Source organism: Rhinolophus ferrumequinum, chromosome 6, assembly GCF_004115265.2.
Source record: "Rhinolophus ferrumequinum isolate MPI-CBG mRhiFer1 chromosome 6, mRhiFer1_v1.p, whole genome shotgun sequence".
Lineage (NCBI taxonomy): Eukaryota > Metazoa > Chordata > Mammalia > Chiroptera > Rhinolophidae > Rhinolophus > Rhinolophus ferrumequinum.
Genome location: NC_046289.1, coordinates 62,268,451 through 62,286,421, shown reverse-complemented (window position 1 = coordinate 62,286,421; position 17,971 = coordinate 62,268,451). Strand labels below are relative to the sequence as shown.

Genomic DNA, 17,971 nt, shown 5'->3' with positions numbered 1-17,971 from the left:
AGAAAACCCATATCCATTAAAAAGTCACTCTTCATTCTACTCTACCTCCCCAACTCCTTGAAACCACTAATCTGCTTTCTGCCTCTATTCTGGGTATTTCATATAAATGGTATCATACAATATGTAATTTTTTGTGTCAGGCTTCTTTCACTTGGCAAGTTTTTGAGATTCACATCCTGGGGGTGTGAAGTGGTATCTTGCGGCTTTTGGTTTGCATGTGACTACTGAGGGGGAGCATCTTTTCATGTGCTTCTTGACTATTTGTATTTCTTTGAGGAAAGGTCTATTCAAGTTATTTGCCCATTTTTTAATTGTGTGGTTTGTCTTGTTGTTGTTCTGGACCCTTATCAGATACACGATTTTCTCCCTTTGTGTAGGCTGCCTTTTCGCTTTCTTGTAATGTCCTTTGATGCACAAAAGTTTTCAATTTTGGTAAAGTCTAATTTATCTATTTTTCTCTTTTGTTGTTTGTGTTTTTGGTCTAAGAATCAATTGTCAAATCTAAGTCATGAAGATTTATCTTAGGTCTTCTAAGAGTTGTATAGTTTTAGCTCTTATACTTAGATCCATTTTGAGTTAATTTTTGTATATGGTGTGAAGTAGGGGTCCATCTTCATTCTTTTGCATGTGGCTATCCAGTTGTTCACACCATTTGTTGAAGAGACTATTTTCCCCCCATTATATGGTTTTGACACCCTTGTTGAAAGTCAAATGGCCATAGATGTGTGGGTTTATTTCTGGATTCTAGATTCTATTCCATTGGTCTATATGTTTATCTTTATGGCAGTATCACACTGTTTTGATTACCGTAGCTTTGTATTAAGTTTTAAAATCAGAAAGTGTGAGTTATTCAACTTTGTTTTTCTTTGTCAAGATTCTTTTTGCTATTCAGGCCTCTTTGCATTTCCCTATGAACTTGGGGAGGGTCAGCTTTTCCACTTCTGCAAAAAAACCTTTTTCTACTTCTGAAAAAAAAAAAGTGCACTGGAATTCTGATAGAAATTGCATTTGATCAACAGATCACTTTAGGAAGTATTGCCATCTTAACAATATTATGTCTTCTACATGAACATGGAATGTCTTTCCATTCATTTAGGTCTCCTTTAATTTATTTCAGCAATGTTTAGTAGTTTTCAGTGTACAAGGCTTTAAACTTCTTGGTTAAATTTGCTCCCAGTTATTTTATTCTTTTGGGAGCTATTATAAATGATATTGTTTTCTTAATTTCCTTTTTGTTCATTGTTGGTGTATAGAAACACAATTGATTTTTGTAAGTTTATCTTGTACCTGCAACTCTGCTGAATTCATTAGTTCTGGTAGTTTGTGGCTTTTTCTTTGCCATTTTCTCTAAATATGAGAACCATGTCCTAACTATTTGCAGAGGACCATGTCCTCTGCAAAAAGATAGTTTTACATCTTCCTTTCCAATTTGAATACTTTTATTCCCCTTGCCTAATTGTTCTACCTACGACTTCCAGTACAATGTTGAATTGCAGTAGTGAAAATAGGCCTCCTTGTCTTGTTCCTGATCTTGGAGGGAAAAATTTCAGTCTTTCACCATTGAGTATGATGTGTGCTATGGGTTGTTTGTAAATGCACTTTATCATGTTAAAGAAGTTCCCTTCTATTCCTAGTTTGCTGAGTGCTTTTATCAGGAAAGGGTGTTGGATTTTGCCAAAGGCTTTTCTGCATCAATTGTTTTTTTCTCCTTTGTTCTATTAATGTAAAACATTAATAGAATACTGACTGATTTTCATATGTTGAATCACCCTTGCTTTCCTGAAGTAAATCTCACTTAGGCATGGGGTATAATTCTTTTAATGTGCTGTTGGATTTGGTTTGTTAGTATTTTGTCGAGAATTTTTGCCTCTATATTCATAAGGGGTATTGGTCTAGAGTTGTCTTACGCTGTCTTTGTCTGGCTTTGGTATCAGGGAAATGCTGACTTCATAAAAATGTTTCCTTCTCTAATTTTGGAAGAGTGTGAGAAGAATTGGGGTAAACTCGTAAATGTTTGGTAGAATTCACCAGTGAGGTCATCTGATCCTGGACTTTTCTTTGTTGTGAGGTTTTTGCTACTGATTCCATCTTTTCCTTTGTTATAGGTATGTTCAGATTTTCTAATTCTTCTTGCATCAGTTTTGTAGTTTGTATGTTTCTAGGAATTTGTCCATTTCAATTATGCAGGTTATCTAATTTGTTGGTATACAATTGTTCATAATACTCTCTTATATTCCTTTTTATTTCTGTAGGGTCAGTAGTAATATACCTGCTTTTATCCCTGATTTTAATTATTTGCATCATCTCTCTCTTTCTTAGTCAGGCTACCTAAAAGTTTGTCAATTTTGTTGATTTTTTTCCCCCAAAGAACCAACTTTTGGTTTTGTTGATTCTTCCTATTATTTTTCTATATTTTCTTTATCTCTGTCCTAATCTTTATTATTTCTCTCATTCTGCTAGCTTTGGGTTTAGTTTGCTCTTGTTTCTTCAGTTCCTTAATGTATAAAGTTAGGTTTTTGATTTAAGGTCCTTCTTTTTTAAATGTAGGTGTTTACAGTTATGAATTCTCTCTTAGCACTGATTTTGCTGCATCCCATAACTTCCACTATGTGGCATTTTCATTTTAATTCATCTTACAGTATATTCTAATTTGCCTTGTAATGGATCTTTGACCGATAGATTGTTTAAGACTGTGTTGTTTAATTTCCACTTTATTTGTCAATTTTCCAGTTTTCCTTCTATTATTGATTTCTAGCATCATTTCATTGTGGATGGAGAGGATATTTTGTATGATTTCAATCTTTCAAAATTTATTTATACTTCTTTTGTGGCCTGACAAATGGTCTATCACGGAGAATATTCCATGTACACTTAAGAAGAATCTGTATTTTGCTGTTGGGTGGAATGTTCTATATATGTTTGCTAGGTTTAGTTAGCTTATAGTGCTGTTCAAGTTCTCTGTTTCTTTACTGATCTTCTGTCTAGTTGTTCTATCCATTATTAAAAGTGGGGTATTGAAGTCTCCAACTAGTATTAATGAACTGTCTACTTCTCCCTTCAATTCTGTCACTGTTTGCTTCACATATATTTGGGGCTCTGTTGTTTGGTGAGTATGTTTATACTTGTTATATCTTCTTGATGAATTGAACTTTTATCTCTGTGTTGTAAAAATTTTTGACTTAAAGATAATTTTGTCTTTACCTCAGCACTTCTTTGGTTACTATTTGCATGGAACATATTTTTTCTATCTTTTTACTTTCAACCTACTTGTGTCTTTGGATCTAAAGTGAGTCTCCTGTAGACACCATATAGTTAGATAATTTTTAAAAAAATTCCATTCTGCCAATCCCTGCCTTTTGTTTGGAGAGCTTTATTCATTTACATTTAAAATAATTACTGATCAGGAAGGGGTTACTACTGCCATTTCACTATTTATTTTCTGTATGTCATACACCTTTTTTGTTCCTCATTTCCTCCATTACTGCCATCTGTTGTGTTTAACTGATTTTTTTTTGTAGTGAACTATTTTGATTCCTTTCTCATTTCTTTTTCTATATATGTTTTAGATACATTTTTAGTGGTTACTATGGGAATTACAATTAACATCCTAAATTTATAACAAGCTTGTTTGAATGGATAGCTTCAGTAACATGTAAAAACTCTGCTCCTATAAAGTTCAGTCCCTACTTTATGTTGTTATTGTCACAAATTATTATATCTTTATACATTGTGTGCCCATTAACACAGACTTACGATTGTTTTATTTATTTGTGTGTTAATTCATATATCAAAAAAAGACGAGCTACAAATAAAAAAATACTATAATGCTGGCTTTTATATTTACCAATGTAGTTACCTTTACCAGAATTCTTAATTTTTTGGTATGGCTTCAAGTTACTGTCTAGTAACTTGGTTATTTCAGTAACTTAGGTTATTTCAGCCTAAAAGTCTCCTTTTAGCATTTCCTATAGGGCAGGTCTACTAGTGGCAAACTCTCTCAGCTTTTGTTTATCTGGGAATCTCTTAATTTTGCCTTCATTTTTGAAGAATTTTGCCAGATATAGAATTCTTTGTTGATAGTTTTTTCTTCTAGCACTTTGGCCTCTCGGGCCTCTATGGTTTCTGATGAGAAACTGGTTGTTAATCTTATTAAAGAGCACTTCTCTGTGACAAGTTGCTTTTTTATTGCTACTTTCAAGATTTTCTCTGTCTTCTGACAATTTGATTATAATGTGTCCCACTATAAAGCTCTTTGCATTTATCTTTCAACTATTTGGATGTGTAAATTAGATTTGTGTCTTTACCAAATTTGAGAAGTTTTCAGACATTATTTCTTCAATTATTTTTTCTACGTCTGGGACTCCCATTATGCATATGTTGGTATATTTCATGGTACCCCACAAATGTCTTTGGCTTTGTTCATTTTTCTTCATTCTTTTTTCTTTCTCCTCTTCAACTGGATATTTTTAAACTAACCTACCTTTAAGTTCTTTCTTCTGGCTGCTCAAATCTAAGAAATCTTCTAGGAAATTTTTCATTTCTGTTATTATACTTTTCAGCTCCAGAATTTCTGTTTGTTTATATTTTCTATCTCTTTAATGAAATTCTCTATTTGCTGAGACAGTCTCCTGATTTCTTGTAGTACTTTGTCCCTGGTTTCCTTTTCTGATTTAAAATCTTTGTCTAGTTAATCTAATGTCTGTGTTTCCTCAAAGAGCATTTCTGTTAATTTCATCTGTGACTGGACCACACTGTCTTATTTTTTTGCATGTTTTATAATTTTTTGTTGAAAACTGGATGTTTTGAGTATTATAATGTGTTAACTCTGGAAATCAGATTACTCCCCCTCCTTGGGGTTTGTTTTTATTGTTTGCTGTGGTCTGTAGCTGTTTGTTTAGTGATTTTTCCAGACTATTTTTGTGAAGTCTATTATGTCCTGTGTGGTCTCTGAAGCCTCTGTTCCTTTAGCTTATATTCAGCTAGTATGTTGACAAGGATTTCCTTGAATGTGCCAGGAACAAGAAAAGGAGGATGGGAAGGAGGGAAAGGAGTAGAAGGGAGGGGAGGGGAAAGGAACTCTCTCAGTCTTTGCAGATTGTTTTTATGTTGAGGTACTCCTTCAACACTTAGCCAGACAGTTTACAATGCCCCCTTAGCCTTCTCTCCCTGCTGTGCTGAGTCTAGAGTTCAGCCAGAGGTGAAAGATTAGGGTATTCTCATGTCTTTTGTGTTCATGTGTCCTTCCCTAGGCAAGTGCATGGCTTTCTATTTCCCCAATATATGTGGGTGCTTTTGAATGCCCTAATTTCCTAAAGAAACTCTCTCCTGGTTTCCCTCCCAGGCTTTCAGTATGTCTATTGTTTACCGCAACTATAATGTTTTGCCCCAGATAGCATGTTGTTCATTTGCCTTACAATATTTTCAAGAAATACCCTCTGCACAGCCACTTTTCTGACCTGAGTGAGTTCCAAGTTAGGTGAAACAAAGGTAAGCACCTTGTGTCAGTCCTTCAGTAAGCCCACAGACAAGTTAGAATAGACAAACACAGTTCTTTGAGCATAGGTCTGTTCTACTCCCTCTGGAACCAGGGACCAGGGTCCCACACTAAGAACATGGGTTACCATCTTCAAGACTGCTGCCAAGGTGGGGAGAGGTGTGAGAGAAGGCCAAGTAAAAATACTGGAAAGCTTCCTGCCAGTTTTAGGTTACCTCTTTCTTGATTCAGAATTTTCTTGGTTGCTGCAAACCTTTGGCTATTTTCCAGAATTCTGACAGCTTTTGCTTGATTTTTTGGGTGTTTCTGTAGAAGGACAAGCCCTATACTACCTACTGCATAGTTTAATTTTTACATTTATATCTGTGATCTACATGGAGTTTATCCATGTAGGCATATAGCATAAAGTATGGACTCAATTTTCCTCAAATGACTATTCAGTTGTCCCAACTCATTTATTAAAAAGTCTATCTTTCCTGCAGTATTTTGAAGTGCTAACTTCATCTATTTCTAGATTTTCTATTTTGTTTGATTGATCTCTGTCTGGTCATGTATAAATACTATACTGTGGTTATTATAGAATGTTTTAAAATCTGGTAGGACTGGTACCCCTTCATTGCTTTTCTTTCCAAGGTTTTCTTGGCTATTGTTGCTTGTTTATTTTTCAATGAGATCTTCAGAATCAATTTGTTTCACTTTAGTAAAACAGCAGAATTTTTATTGGGATCACACTAAATTTATAGATTAACTTGAGAGGGAGTAATATTTCTATGATTTTGAATTGGTCTATGCAATTAAAAAATTTTCAAGTCTACTTCTGTGTATTTTTGGAGTCCCTATCGTTTTAATTTATTACTCATGTTCTAGGAAGCATGGGAGTAGGGGCAGAGATAGGGGTACAAGATAAGGGTATTCTCCATACCTGCAGATACCTGTGCTTGAGCATCAGTGTGGCGCTGGCAGACATTACTCAAGAATTCACTCACTTGACGCAGGGAAAGGGCATTATGCAGTGTTTCCAGGGGGTAGATGGTAGGCACCATGGAGCACCCTTCAAATCCTGTTAGAAAAGAGATGGGTAAAGTCAATATTATTCCTGCCAAATATACCCCAACTGGCCAAGGAAGCATAGAGAGTCCCTGAAAGCCATCAGGAGAGTTCGTGGCTTCTGGAGTGTGGGGTATCCAAGATCTCAGGAAAGGGAACTCTTTACAGCCCCAACAGGAGTCTATTTCTGTCACCTCCAGATTTCCTAAAATTTCTACCTGGTAAGCCCTCCAGGTGAATCAAATCACCTCTTATCCTACCTATGGAGAGCCTGCAATGTCCCATGGAAAAATCAACAGAATCCCAATAGGGAATCTACATTGCTCTTGCACTTTCTGGGGGAATAAAACAAAGGTCCAGAGGTAAGGGGTGAAATTGTAGGTCTAAATGAAGTAGGGATGTCATGGAGCTTGGAAGAAACAGCAGACTTCAGGGATCATGTACAAGAGGACCGGATTAAGGAGGAGGGCATGGAATAGGAGAGGGGGTTCATGCAGATTTCAGATATGGGTAGAAAGGCTAGAATATTTGGAAGCAAGCTGGAGGGCATGCAATACATATGGAGCTCAGCCCAGGAAAATCACATGCATGAACAGGCTGGAGAATGGAAGTTCTTTCTTGGTCATTTCCATCACATCAAAGGCTCTCCCTTCTGCTCTCACTGGAAGACCCCAGACTTGTTAGGATTTCTCTATTCCATCAGGAAAATGAGGCAAACCCCCTAGAAAAATGAATAAATAAATACTGGTTCTCTGCTCTGAACCCAACAATTCCAGTGTAGGTCCACCACTCTGGGTAAGGTGAATGGTAAACCTAAATGTGTAACCCAATCCCAGAGCCTGTTGATGAAAAAAATGTCCCCACTGGAGGATCAAGAAGCACACATCCCAACCACTTTTTCAGTCCCCAATCTTTCCTATGCCTCCTCTACATTTCCTTAAAGGGACTTAGGGTAGGCAGGACAGCAATATCTGTGCAAGACATAGCCTCCTGTTCACCAATGACTAAAACCTCAAAAGAATTATACCTGATCTTCTTCTAACCTCTGGCCCTTGTTTGCTTTATGGATTCAATTGGGACCTCTCTGCTTCAGTTTCCCCCTGTACTTTAGGTGCAGGAGGGCAAGAGAGGTACAGTCTCTAGCTCTTGAGAGTGGCTAGAAACATGCTTGGATTTGAATATGGTGGTAGCAGAGGGTTATAAAGATAAGAACAGATTCCAGGGCAAGAGACTACTCCTGTACTGAATAGAATTGGGAACAGGTAACATTAGGAAGCAGTGAGGAAGGATGAGCAGCCAATGCTACAGCTATCAGGCAGTCTGGTCCCAATCCCATCCAAGCAACTAAATGCAAGTCACGTAACCTTAGGGTAAATAGGAGAAAGGAACAGGTTGGCTCTCCTGCCAGAAGTGCAATAAGCAAAGCAGTCAGTCCCAGCCAGGGTAGTGGCAGCAGCCAGCTTGGTGGCAGGGGGTACCGTAGAGGCACTCGGGGTCATCCTGGCCTGAGCGCAGCCAGTTCCGGAAGAGGCGCAGGTGGTAGGAGCACTGGTGCAGGTGATGCGCCAGCGTGGCATCCAAGGAGACTGGCCGGCCCCCTGGGCAGTCAGAGGAAAAACTGCGCAGCAACCGGACCACAGGGTGCTGGTCATCCAGCAGCTCTGGAGGGGGTGGGGGTACCACGGCAGGAAGCACAAAGATAAAGAAAGAGAAGAGGGAGAGACAATGAGGGGGGCACTGACTGGCACAAGCATTACTGGGAAGTGGAGCCACTCAGCTCCAAGGTGAGCTAAGAGAGAAGCAGAGATGGTCGGAGCCACGGGGCATCTCTTGCAGGGAAGAAGAGTGTTGGCATCACGCAATGAATCTAAAAGAAGGGGCTAGTGAGACCTCATCGTACAGCAAGGCCCTCCCCTTTCTTACTGAGCATAATTCAGTCAGTGTTTGCAGACAGAGGTCACATCATTCTGGACAGGGGTGAGCTGGCAGTTCCGTGGCTTGAGAAACTGACTAGCGCTCCAGTATCCCTGATTGTTCTTAGACAAACTCTAGTTAGGGCCTGCTTCTCAGACAAAGGTGTTTATGAGGCTGAGATAGAGATAAAAAGATTCACAGTTACTCAGAGAAGAAGATCAAGGATGATACAGGGTATCAAGATAAAGCATGAAGCTAAAAACGCTCCAAAGGCTCGGGCCAGGCGCTCTGGACCAGACTCTAAGATAGCCACAGATAGGGTGTTAGACAGCTGGCACGGGAGGTTGGCAGGAAACGAGGTATAAGAGTCTTTTCAAACAGAGCATGTTAAAAAATGGAATAAAAATGTAAAAATGCCAATATTGGCTAATCATCCATTACTCTTGTTCAAATATACAGATTCAAAAAAATGTCTGCATAAATCTCAGGACTTGTGAGACACTGTATCCCTTACAGAAGCCAAAAGTTATATAATTTTATATTTTCTTTCCATTGCTGGTGAGACCAACTGCCCTTTGTTCAGCTGGTGAGTGGAAAAGCTTAAATCCTGATCCACGTATTCTATTAGTTGCTTGGAAAACTTTGTGGATATATGCAATTCAGTTGCAAAAGATTGAAGACAGTGCAAGGCATGTGGAAGGGGGTGTAAGAAGAACAGTAGGGAAAAGATCTTGGGGACTAGGTATGGGTCTTAAGACCTGATGACAGGATGTTGGTATAAAGAAGGTAGGATCAAGGTAGCTGAGGATGATTGCTCAGGACACCCAGAGTAGAACTGGTTCCATAGAGTGGTCCCAAGAGACCAGGATTTCCAGAGACCTTAGTTTAAATGTCAGGAGAGGTTTCAGCTCTACCCAAGTACTAACTATACCAAATGTCAGACAGTTGTGTGGGTCCCTAAAGATAATAGGGTTGGCAAATCCAATGGGCACACTCGGACATTCTGGACAAGGGTGAGCCACAGTCTCTTTCCACTATGTTAGTTTACTTTGGTGAGTTCAGCATGCAGTTTAGTAATGGGCCATATTTGTATACTTGAGGTAGTCACAGGATGTGACAGAAGTTTATCAAGAATAGAGGCAGTGATGGGCTGAGAGATGCTGTCCCATCAAAGGAAGGAGGCAGCATTGCCTTGCTTCCTTTCCAAAGCCAGGTCATTTTGCCAGCTGCTATTTCAAAGCCAGACATCATGGCAAGGAGATGGTGATGCTAGGATGGTAGGTTGGCACATTGTTGTGACTCATCTGCCACAAACAATTGCAGGCAGCACATCCACTGTGTAATTTGCTAAGTCAGTCAAGTAAGATTTGGCCGTGGGGGTAGAGCCCTCCTATTGTCCTGATGGCCCAATTAAATCTAGATTGTCTTCAGCAAGAGACGTAATAGCTCCAAATTCCTCCTGTTGCCAATAGGCAGATCCCCAATTCTGGCTTCTCAAGCACTATAGCCTCCAAGCTTAAGTACAAGAAGAACAAAGGTGAGAAGACCCATGAGGAAGTTTACAGGGTGTTGGTGAAGACCTTGAATTTGCTCTCCTACACTCTACCTGAATTATCCAGGTCTTTCTCCCTCACCTCCTTATGGGAGAATTTTCTTGTCTTCAACTGGTGAGGCGGCTCACCAAGGCTTCAGGGAATTAGATATACAGGTTTGAGGATCTGCTTTGTGAATTTGGACCTTTTCTCCTCAAGCCTAAGAACTAGGAGATCTACGTTCTTCGCTCGGATTTCAGGGGCCCAGGTTCCTGGTGCTATAGTCTGTACCTTGAGTAACATGTCTCCTAAGTACCAGTCCCAGGCTGTGGGGTGGGGGTTGGTGCATGAGGTTCTCCTCTGGAGATGACTGCGGCACACGAGGGCCAGAAGAGCTTGAAGCTAAATGTGTAAGTACAGCCATGCCACTCTGAAAGGGGAGCTCCTGTCACAGGCACAAAATGGGAGCTGGGGTGGGGTAGGGGATATAAACTAAGCAAGTACAAGCTGGGCAACCTAGGGAGATTTCAGCAGTGCCTAGTGGAGATGTCTGGTCTCACAGGGCTGAAATCTAGCAGCTGCCACTGGCTGAGGAGCAGGGCATCAGCACCTGGAGATTTTTCCAGCCAACGTGCCAGGCTCACTTTACTTCCCTCAGGGGGTCTCAGCTCTTGGACAGAAGAAAACCGTATCTAACAAAACTGGATTTATCTTGAAGACAAGATACAATGCACAGAGAAACCAAAGACATGAAGGATAAAACAGCAAGTAAGCCCTGGGTTCCTTGCCACACCCTATAAAGAGACCACAGCCCTTCTGTTTTGGGTTTACATGGATCTCTAAACACTCCCACTTTAGGGTGGGCAGACCCAGTTCTTCAGTATTCTCAAAAATTATTCATTCCTTAGCTCCCCTAGATTCCCAAGAGACATCTCAACTCTTCACTTCAAGCTTCTCTGAGACAGCAATGCCATCAGTTGGCTGGGACTACACAGAAACCACATGCAAAAACTAGAGGTACGATTATTTTTCCTTTACCTTCTACTTCCTATTCCTTTCTTTCTTTTATCCCAGATCAATCTGGGCTCCTGTTTTCTATGCCAGGCCCTACGTTAGTAGTAACATAAAGCAGATGTCAGGGGCACAAGAGCCACACCAAGTACACATAATGGTAGGAGAGAGGAATATGGAGATGGGCAACTATATACTCAAGACCAGTGTCCTTATGGGTAGGCTTGGGAGCTGGGAACTGCAGCATTGCTCCAGTGCGAAATAAACTAGTCATCCGCTCCAACAAGAGTTGGAGAAAAAACAGGGAGATCAAAGTTATGTAAGTTGAGGAGCAGTGGGGAAAAAGGAAGAAATGGGTATAACACAGGAAATACCATTCTCTTCCAAGAAGGGGAACCATTACCATGTTTATACAAAGCCCAGTAGTCATGTGATAGGAAAGGGGCGAGATTTCATTAATGTTTTGGTGATGATGCCGGAAAAAAGTGACACAATGGTAACGATGGTAACTATGGAAGTAATACCCTGAGTTGCCAAAGGGGTAGCGCAGCCAGGCTGCAGCCAGGGCTCAGGTTGGTCACACAAGAATGTATCCCAAGGAGGACACTTAGTGAGTGGTTCATTCAGAGACAGCAGGGTGTTAACACAGTGAAAGGAGAGGCAGAGTCAGTGTCAGAACTCAGAGGTTAAGTGTCTGGAGGTGACATTGTGAGGATGAATGATGTTGAGTCAGAAGCAAACGTACCGTTAGTCGGATGCTTTGCAAATGACACAGGAAAATCGTTTTACGGCCGGGACAAACAAGAACTCTGGGAGGAAAGACATCATGGGGATTATACACACCGCTGCCCCCACCCTCTGGTCCTGGAATTTGCCAGCAGTATATTCTGTTCCTTTACAGTTAGTATATGACCTGCTGCCACCCCACCCTGAGATTCCTGACTACCACATTTCAGTCTTTTCCTTTGGTATCATCTCCTCTTAGGGATTCCACATGTCATCTCTACCACAATACAAGCCCCACAAACAAAACTAATTTCACCACCACATCCTCTTCCTGATCATTTGGAAATCTTTGTAGACACGTTCACCCCTTCCCCAATCGCTTTCCGTATCCTCTTTCCTGGTTTGGCTAAGCCACTTCCCCATCCCTGATTTCCTAGATTTTAATGAGGCTCCACTGCATTCTTCCTGACCATGGAGCATCCTCCTTGGTCCTTAGCCCTATAGGTCAGAATCCAGGAAAGAATACGAAGGTGGAGTAAATTGATGCAGCAGGGCTGTATGTGGGAGATTATGAAGGGATAAGCATAAATAAGTAGTATTTGTATGGCGAGAGGGAATGCAAATGGAGGGGTGGATGGGGTCTGGGTTCCTTCTCCCCTCTATAATTGATGAAGAAAACTTGTAAGACCAATGTCAGTGCCTTCTTAAGCATGAATAGTTCTTGAGCTGTGTCCTTGCTGGGGGACAAATGAAGAAAAGAGTTGCCCCCCAAAGCCCACCCACATACCATCTCGATGCTTCAGACTGGCAGGTGGTAGCTTTTTGCCATGGCTGCGGGCGTAGTCCTGAAGATTCGGGGCGCTGGACGAGCCCCCCAGCACTGTGGTGCTGAACAGCCCTGTGCACTGTGAGCCTGCAAGGCCGGGAGTGCATTAGTAGCCACGCAAAGCTGCCATTAGCACAGAAGTACATACGACTACACATGAAAATACACACACACACACACACACACACACACAGAGCGCCATTCAGAGCCACCATCATGTGGCCACTACATATAACCACAAACAGCTTTCACTACTGTTCATAGCTACACTGGGCAAGCAAAGTGGGTATTCTCCTGAAGATCCACATGGCAGGTACAAAACGCCACTACAAATGCAGGGTTAGTGACATTAGGGGACTCAAAGCTACTGAAAGGGATAGAGTAAGCTCTCCACATGGCTCTAGGAATGCTGAAAGAACAGCTAATCCCTCTAGATCTCCCTAGATTTGATGCAGTGCTCCTTAACCTAGATACAGGGTTTGAAGAACCCAGAAATCTAGTCCCTTATAGCTTTAAAAGGAAAGGACTTTGAATGAAGCTGGAGATTAGGTTTTGAGTGCTCAGCTCAAATCCCAAGTTCTCAGAAGTTCCAATTCTTCCCAGGTTTTTCACCCAACACTCCCTCCCTTATATCTTCCTTCAGGCTTTTTTTTTTACCTTTCCTAAGAAAGAAAGTATGAGACTCACTGAATTTTTAAACCTGGAAGTGACTCTAAAAAAAGGGATCTCATTTGCTCAAGGTCATACAGTTTGTTAGGCGCTGAACTGGACTAGAATCCAGGTCTCCCGACTCATTTAGAAAAGAAATAATTATATTTCATCAAGAAGAAACAGGTTGTTGTTTCTGAAGGGAAGATGGACACAAATTAAAAGGCATGTGAAGAGTCAGGTGATTATATATAAAGCATACCTATTATGTGCTGAGCACCCTACTAAGGAGGAGGACCTGGTGAGCAGGAAACAACAAAAAAGACATGTATTTTTCTGCTCTCAAAAGTTTATTGTTTTGTAAGCTCTATGTCCAAAGCCAGATGCCCACACACATAAGTTCAAAGAAAGCAAAGAACCCTATGGCCAATCAGAGGAGTAAACAAAACATGAAAAATCTTTGAAGCAAATAAATCAAGCCAGTCACTGACACAAATATCTGATTAAGAGTACCCTGGTCTCCCACTATAGCCCATGAGGACAGAGAGGAAAGGAAGAAACAAGACTGCCCCCACATTTGTGGGATTTGCCTCTCTACTTCCAAATCCATCTTAGCCAAGACCCTGGGTTTGGTTTGGGAACTTAACCTTCATAGGGGAGATGAATAAAGTGGAGAGGAGGTCGGTGTCCTTTAAGCCCACAAAGAAGGTTTCAGGGGTCCCAGCATTTCAGGGTCACCACACAAAACAAGAAGCTCAGATGGTTGATTATCTCCACCCTGGAATTTAGGACTGCTCACCTATGCAGTAGCTTCTACTTTTCACGCTCACACAGGCTCTAGAATGGGGTTTCAGAGAGTAATAAGGATTGCTAAATATGTCTGTTTTTCTTCAGAGAAGCTGAAACTAGCTGGCTCTATCCCAGACCACCTCAAGCTTTGTTCCACATTTACTTCCTCCACTACATAATTTTCTGGTGGCATCCTGCTAATCTGCTCTGACCAGTCCTCAGACCATCTCAGAGGGTGGTCTCTACCTTTCCACCGCCATCTGTCAACCACACGTCCATACCTCTGCCTTGTTCCGGACAGCACTTCACTTCACTGGGCCAGACACAGCTATCCTCTTTTCCAGCTTACCTGAAACCTATCCTTTACTGGGATTTCTGGGACGAGAAGTCCATATCACACACCTATACATGTCATTTATTCTTCATGTCCCAAACCATCTACTTCATTTTGGGGATCTAGAAGGCAACCTACTCCCATAAAATTAGCCTGGAAAGTTACCCAAACCTTCCTCCTTTTTCTGGTCCAAATGCTGACCATGTGGGGGCTAAGAAATTGGGTGCCAAGGACAAAGGTGACAGAAAAATGAAAAGAGCTACATGGAAAGACTAATAGGACAAGATAGAAAGAGCCAGGGGACCAAGTCCAGACCCCACACAATTGTCCCTAACTGCCAGTTCTAGTTCATGGCTCACAAGGCACTGTGTTCAAAGATAGCCCCTCCCAAGGTCCACTCCCGACTCCCAAAAAATACAATACCCTCTGAGGCTTGGTCCTTCCTGCAGTCTGTGTTCTTAGGAAAGGTTGAATGATGTTCTCCACCCCTCTCCAGGAATCAAAAAAATCAAGAGACATTCCCTCAAAGTCCTGAGAGAAGCCTCTGCCACTATACCAGTCTCAGATTTGTCCCTCAATTTTCAGGAAGGAAGGAAAAAAAATTACAGGATTAGGAAAGGATGAAGGGAAGGGCATGGAGGTAGGAGGGGCCAGAGCAGGGATGTACTAAACATAGGTCTTAGAGAAAAACATAGCACAATTCTCCAAATGAGGAATATGACACTTATGGGGGGTTACCTCTATTTTTATAGCTCTGTCTCTGATAACTCTGAAGATTCAGAGACTCCATGGCCACTTAAAGTCTGGGCTAAACTGGAGGGACAGATAAAGAGTGAGAGGGGAAGCCAGAAAAAAGCTCTTCAGTCAGAGAAATGGGGGTTGGTATAGAAAACACCTTCCTGGAATGGAAACAGTCATGTCGGACCAAAGTTCACACCTAAACATGGCTTCTCCCAATTCATCCTCCCTAGCCCCACCTGACAATTCCACTGACTTCATGACCCCAATTCCCACAATACGATTCTGAAAAACAGACAGACACCCCTTCCCAACAACAGGTGAGAGACGCTGGAAAACCATACCTAGGCCACTCTGCTTCATCTCTGTCGGTGGCCGTGAAGATGAAAAGAGCCGGTAGCCACCAGGCCTAGAGGATGAAGTCTCAGAAAGCACCTGGGGAAAAAGGACTCTATGTTACCATTTTGCCACTTTAGCACAGCAGTCTAAAACCCAGGTCCTGAATTCCTGCCCCTACAAAAGCCAAGCAATGTCAGAAAGTTTGGAAGAACCAAAGGATTTTTATGGGGATAGAAGAAAAGGGAATGAAAAGTATACTTTGCAGAGGCAATTGTCTGGGGAATCCTATACTAGAAGGCACTTCTATTTCCAATATGGCTGTCCTCACAGCCCTCCCCTCCCAAATCTGAGAAATCATTACTCAGCCATTCTCGGGTCTCAGCAGAGCAGGGTTCCGTAATCTTATCAATCCCTCCACAGGACTCAGAAAGTCAATCACAATAGCTCAGCCACAATAAGAAGTAAAATCTGGCCACCCTCTCTTCTTTCTGTGGGACAGCTGTTGGCTATGGCAACCATACTCAGTTTTTTACTTGAACCAAGAAGCCCTCCCCACCACTCCTGGAGACATGAAACAGATATATAAAAGGCCCGTAAGGGTCCAATCATACAACCCCCCACATACATACACCCGCTTCCTAAACAGCGTTCTGAGTCCCTAAGTCCCAAAAGGCAAAGACAGAGGCAAAAAAGGAAGACGAGGTAGGGAGGGACACCTGTGTGCAGGACGCCAGGTGAGTGGTGGACACAGCCCGGGGCTGTAGGCCGATGGCTGGGGAAGGCCGGGGGAGGTCTCCTGACCTCCGGCGGCGCCGTCCCCGCAAGGGAATCAGGTCCAGGTTCCCCGTGCACTGCATGTTCATGACCTGCAATCAGACCGGTGGTGGTGGGGAGAAGCCGGTCACGGCTCCTTTAATCCCCAGGCTCCCGAAAGCCCCAGTGCCCATTGGGAAGACCTAATTACAGGTCTGGAGAAAATGAATGCCTAGGGCCCAGCTGCTATGAAGGTCACAGGTTTTGTATTCCAAAACAGTCCAAAAATATGAGATGACAAGAGGAGAAGGATGGGAGGAATGGTTGTAGGTACAAGATAGGGATAAGACTGCCAATGCCTATACGTATAGAACAAGGAGAGTAAATACTAATATTAAAAGGCTGTGTGACCAAGGAGCAGAAAAGATTTTCTTGCAAATCTAAGGGGCACATCTTGGGCAACCATCGTCCTGGACGAGCCACAGTATAAGCAGCATTAGTGACTGAAAGGAAGGAAGGTGGTGCTAACAGAAAGCTTCCTGTCGGCCTGAAAGAAAGGAGTCGATCTCATCAAGCCTGAGAGATGATGCGGAGAGAGCTCTGCCTTTCCTATGTCTCTTGACTGCTTAAACGAGAAGAAAAAAGGGGGTCAAGCACAACAGTGCCAGAGAGACTGGCAGACTACATGATTGGGGGAGACATTTAGACGTGGGGAGCAGTTTACTGATGGAAGATCATGTCATTCTATCCGTTTGATCTATTCACGTGAGTCGGAAGGGTACTAGTATGCTATGGATGTGCTAAGCTAACTTACACCTCAGAGAGAAAATGATGCATACCCTTGAAAGAAACAGTATTCACAACTTCAAATCCACTTTAAAATCATCAAGAAGAAAGGGATGAGTCTAGAAAGAGACTATGGTTTGTCTTCTCAGATTTCTCCAAAATTTTAACTGTGACTCTCTGGCTGAACCTATGTAAGTCAGTTATAGATTCTCCTGAGATAGTCCTAAAATGAGAAGACCAATTCCTTTAAGACACAGCTGGCACAGAGCCAGGTAAACAAGATTCATCTGTCAAAGCAAGACCCAAATCAGTCCCTGAGACTGGGATAAATCATGGGGTCAAAAAGAGTAACATTGGGCCAAAGAGGGAAACATCTTTCCAGGAAAAAAACCAACACAAAATTCCCAGTATGGTCAGTTACCTGGACACAATGTGACATTTACAACAGTCCCTTCCTCTTGCTAGGGAACTAGAACCAGGACTAGAGACACACTCTAAGAATAACAGAATGTAGGCCCAGGCCGATAAACTTGCGCATCAGATAGACTTTCAGACTTGATTCCCTTCCAGGATGAGAGTACAGATAACCCTAAAGGAATTAAACGAAAGTACCACATGTTTGCTCCTCCTGTCTGAGCTATAATTTTTATAAGGCAACAGAGATGGAGAGGGCCTGGCCTTTAGTATCAATCGTATTATTATTATAGCTACTGTACACTGAGCATCTATAGGGTGGATATTACTTGTATTTTATAGATGAAAAAAATTGAGGCTTGGAGAGTTACCTGTCCGAGGTCCACACAGCTCTAAAGTATCAGACTGGGATTTTAGCCCAGAGTACATGCTGTTTCTACTATATTTCCTTTTAAAGAACTGCCTTTCAAATTCATCCAGAGGCCTCCTCCTCAATCTCATCTCTTAACAATCCTTATCTCTCAGGCACCTCTCACTGGCATCTCTTTAATCTCAGAAGTAGCAACCACCTTAAGGAGTTTTATTGTGAGACCAGCTGTGAAAGAGAAATTAAGTAAAAC

At 41.9% G+C, this 17,971-nt stretch overlaps 1 protein-coding gene across 1 annotated transcript in view; it reads right to left on the bottom strand.

Moving 5' to 3' along the window:
* PPIP5K1 (diphosphoinositol pentakisphosphate kinase 1) overlaps positions 1 to 17,971 on the bottom strand; it is a 39,723-nt gene that overhangs the window by 6,455 nt on the left and 15,297 nt on the right. The window contains 5 exon segments of the mRNA XM_033107891.1: positions 6,417 to 6,554; positions 11,744 to 11,771; positions 11,773 to 11,807; positions 12,512 to 12,637; positions 15,404 to 15,510. Coding sequence (XP_032963782.1) covers positions 6,417 to 6,554; positions 11,744 to 11,771; positions 11,773 to 11,807; positions 12,512 to 12,637; positions 15,404 to 15,510 — 434 coding nt within the window.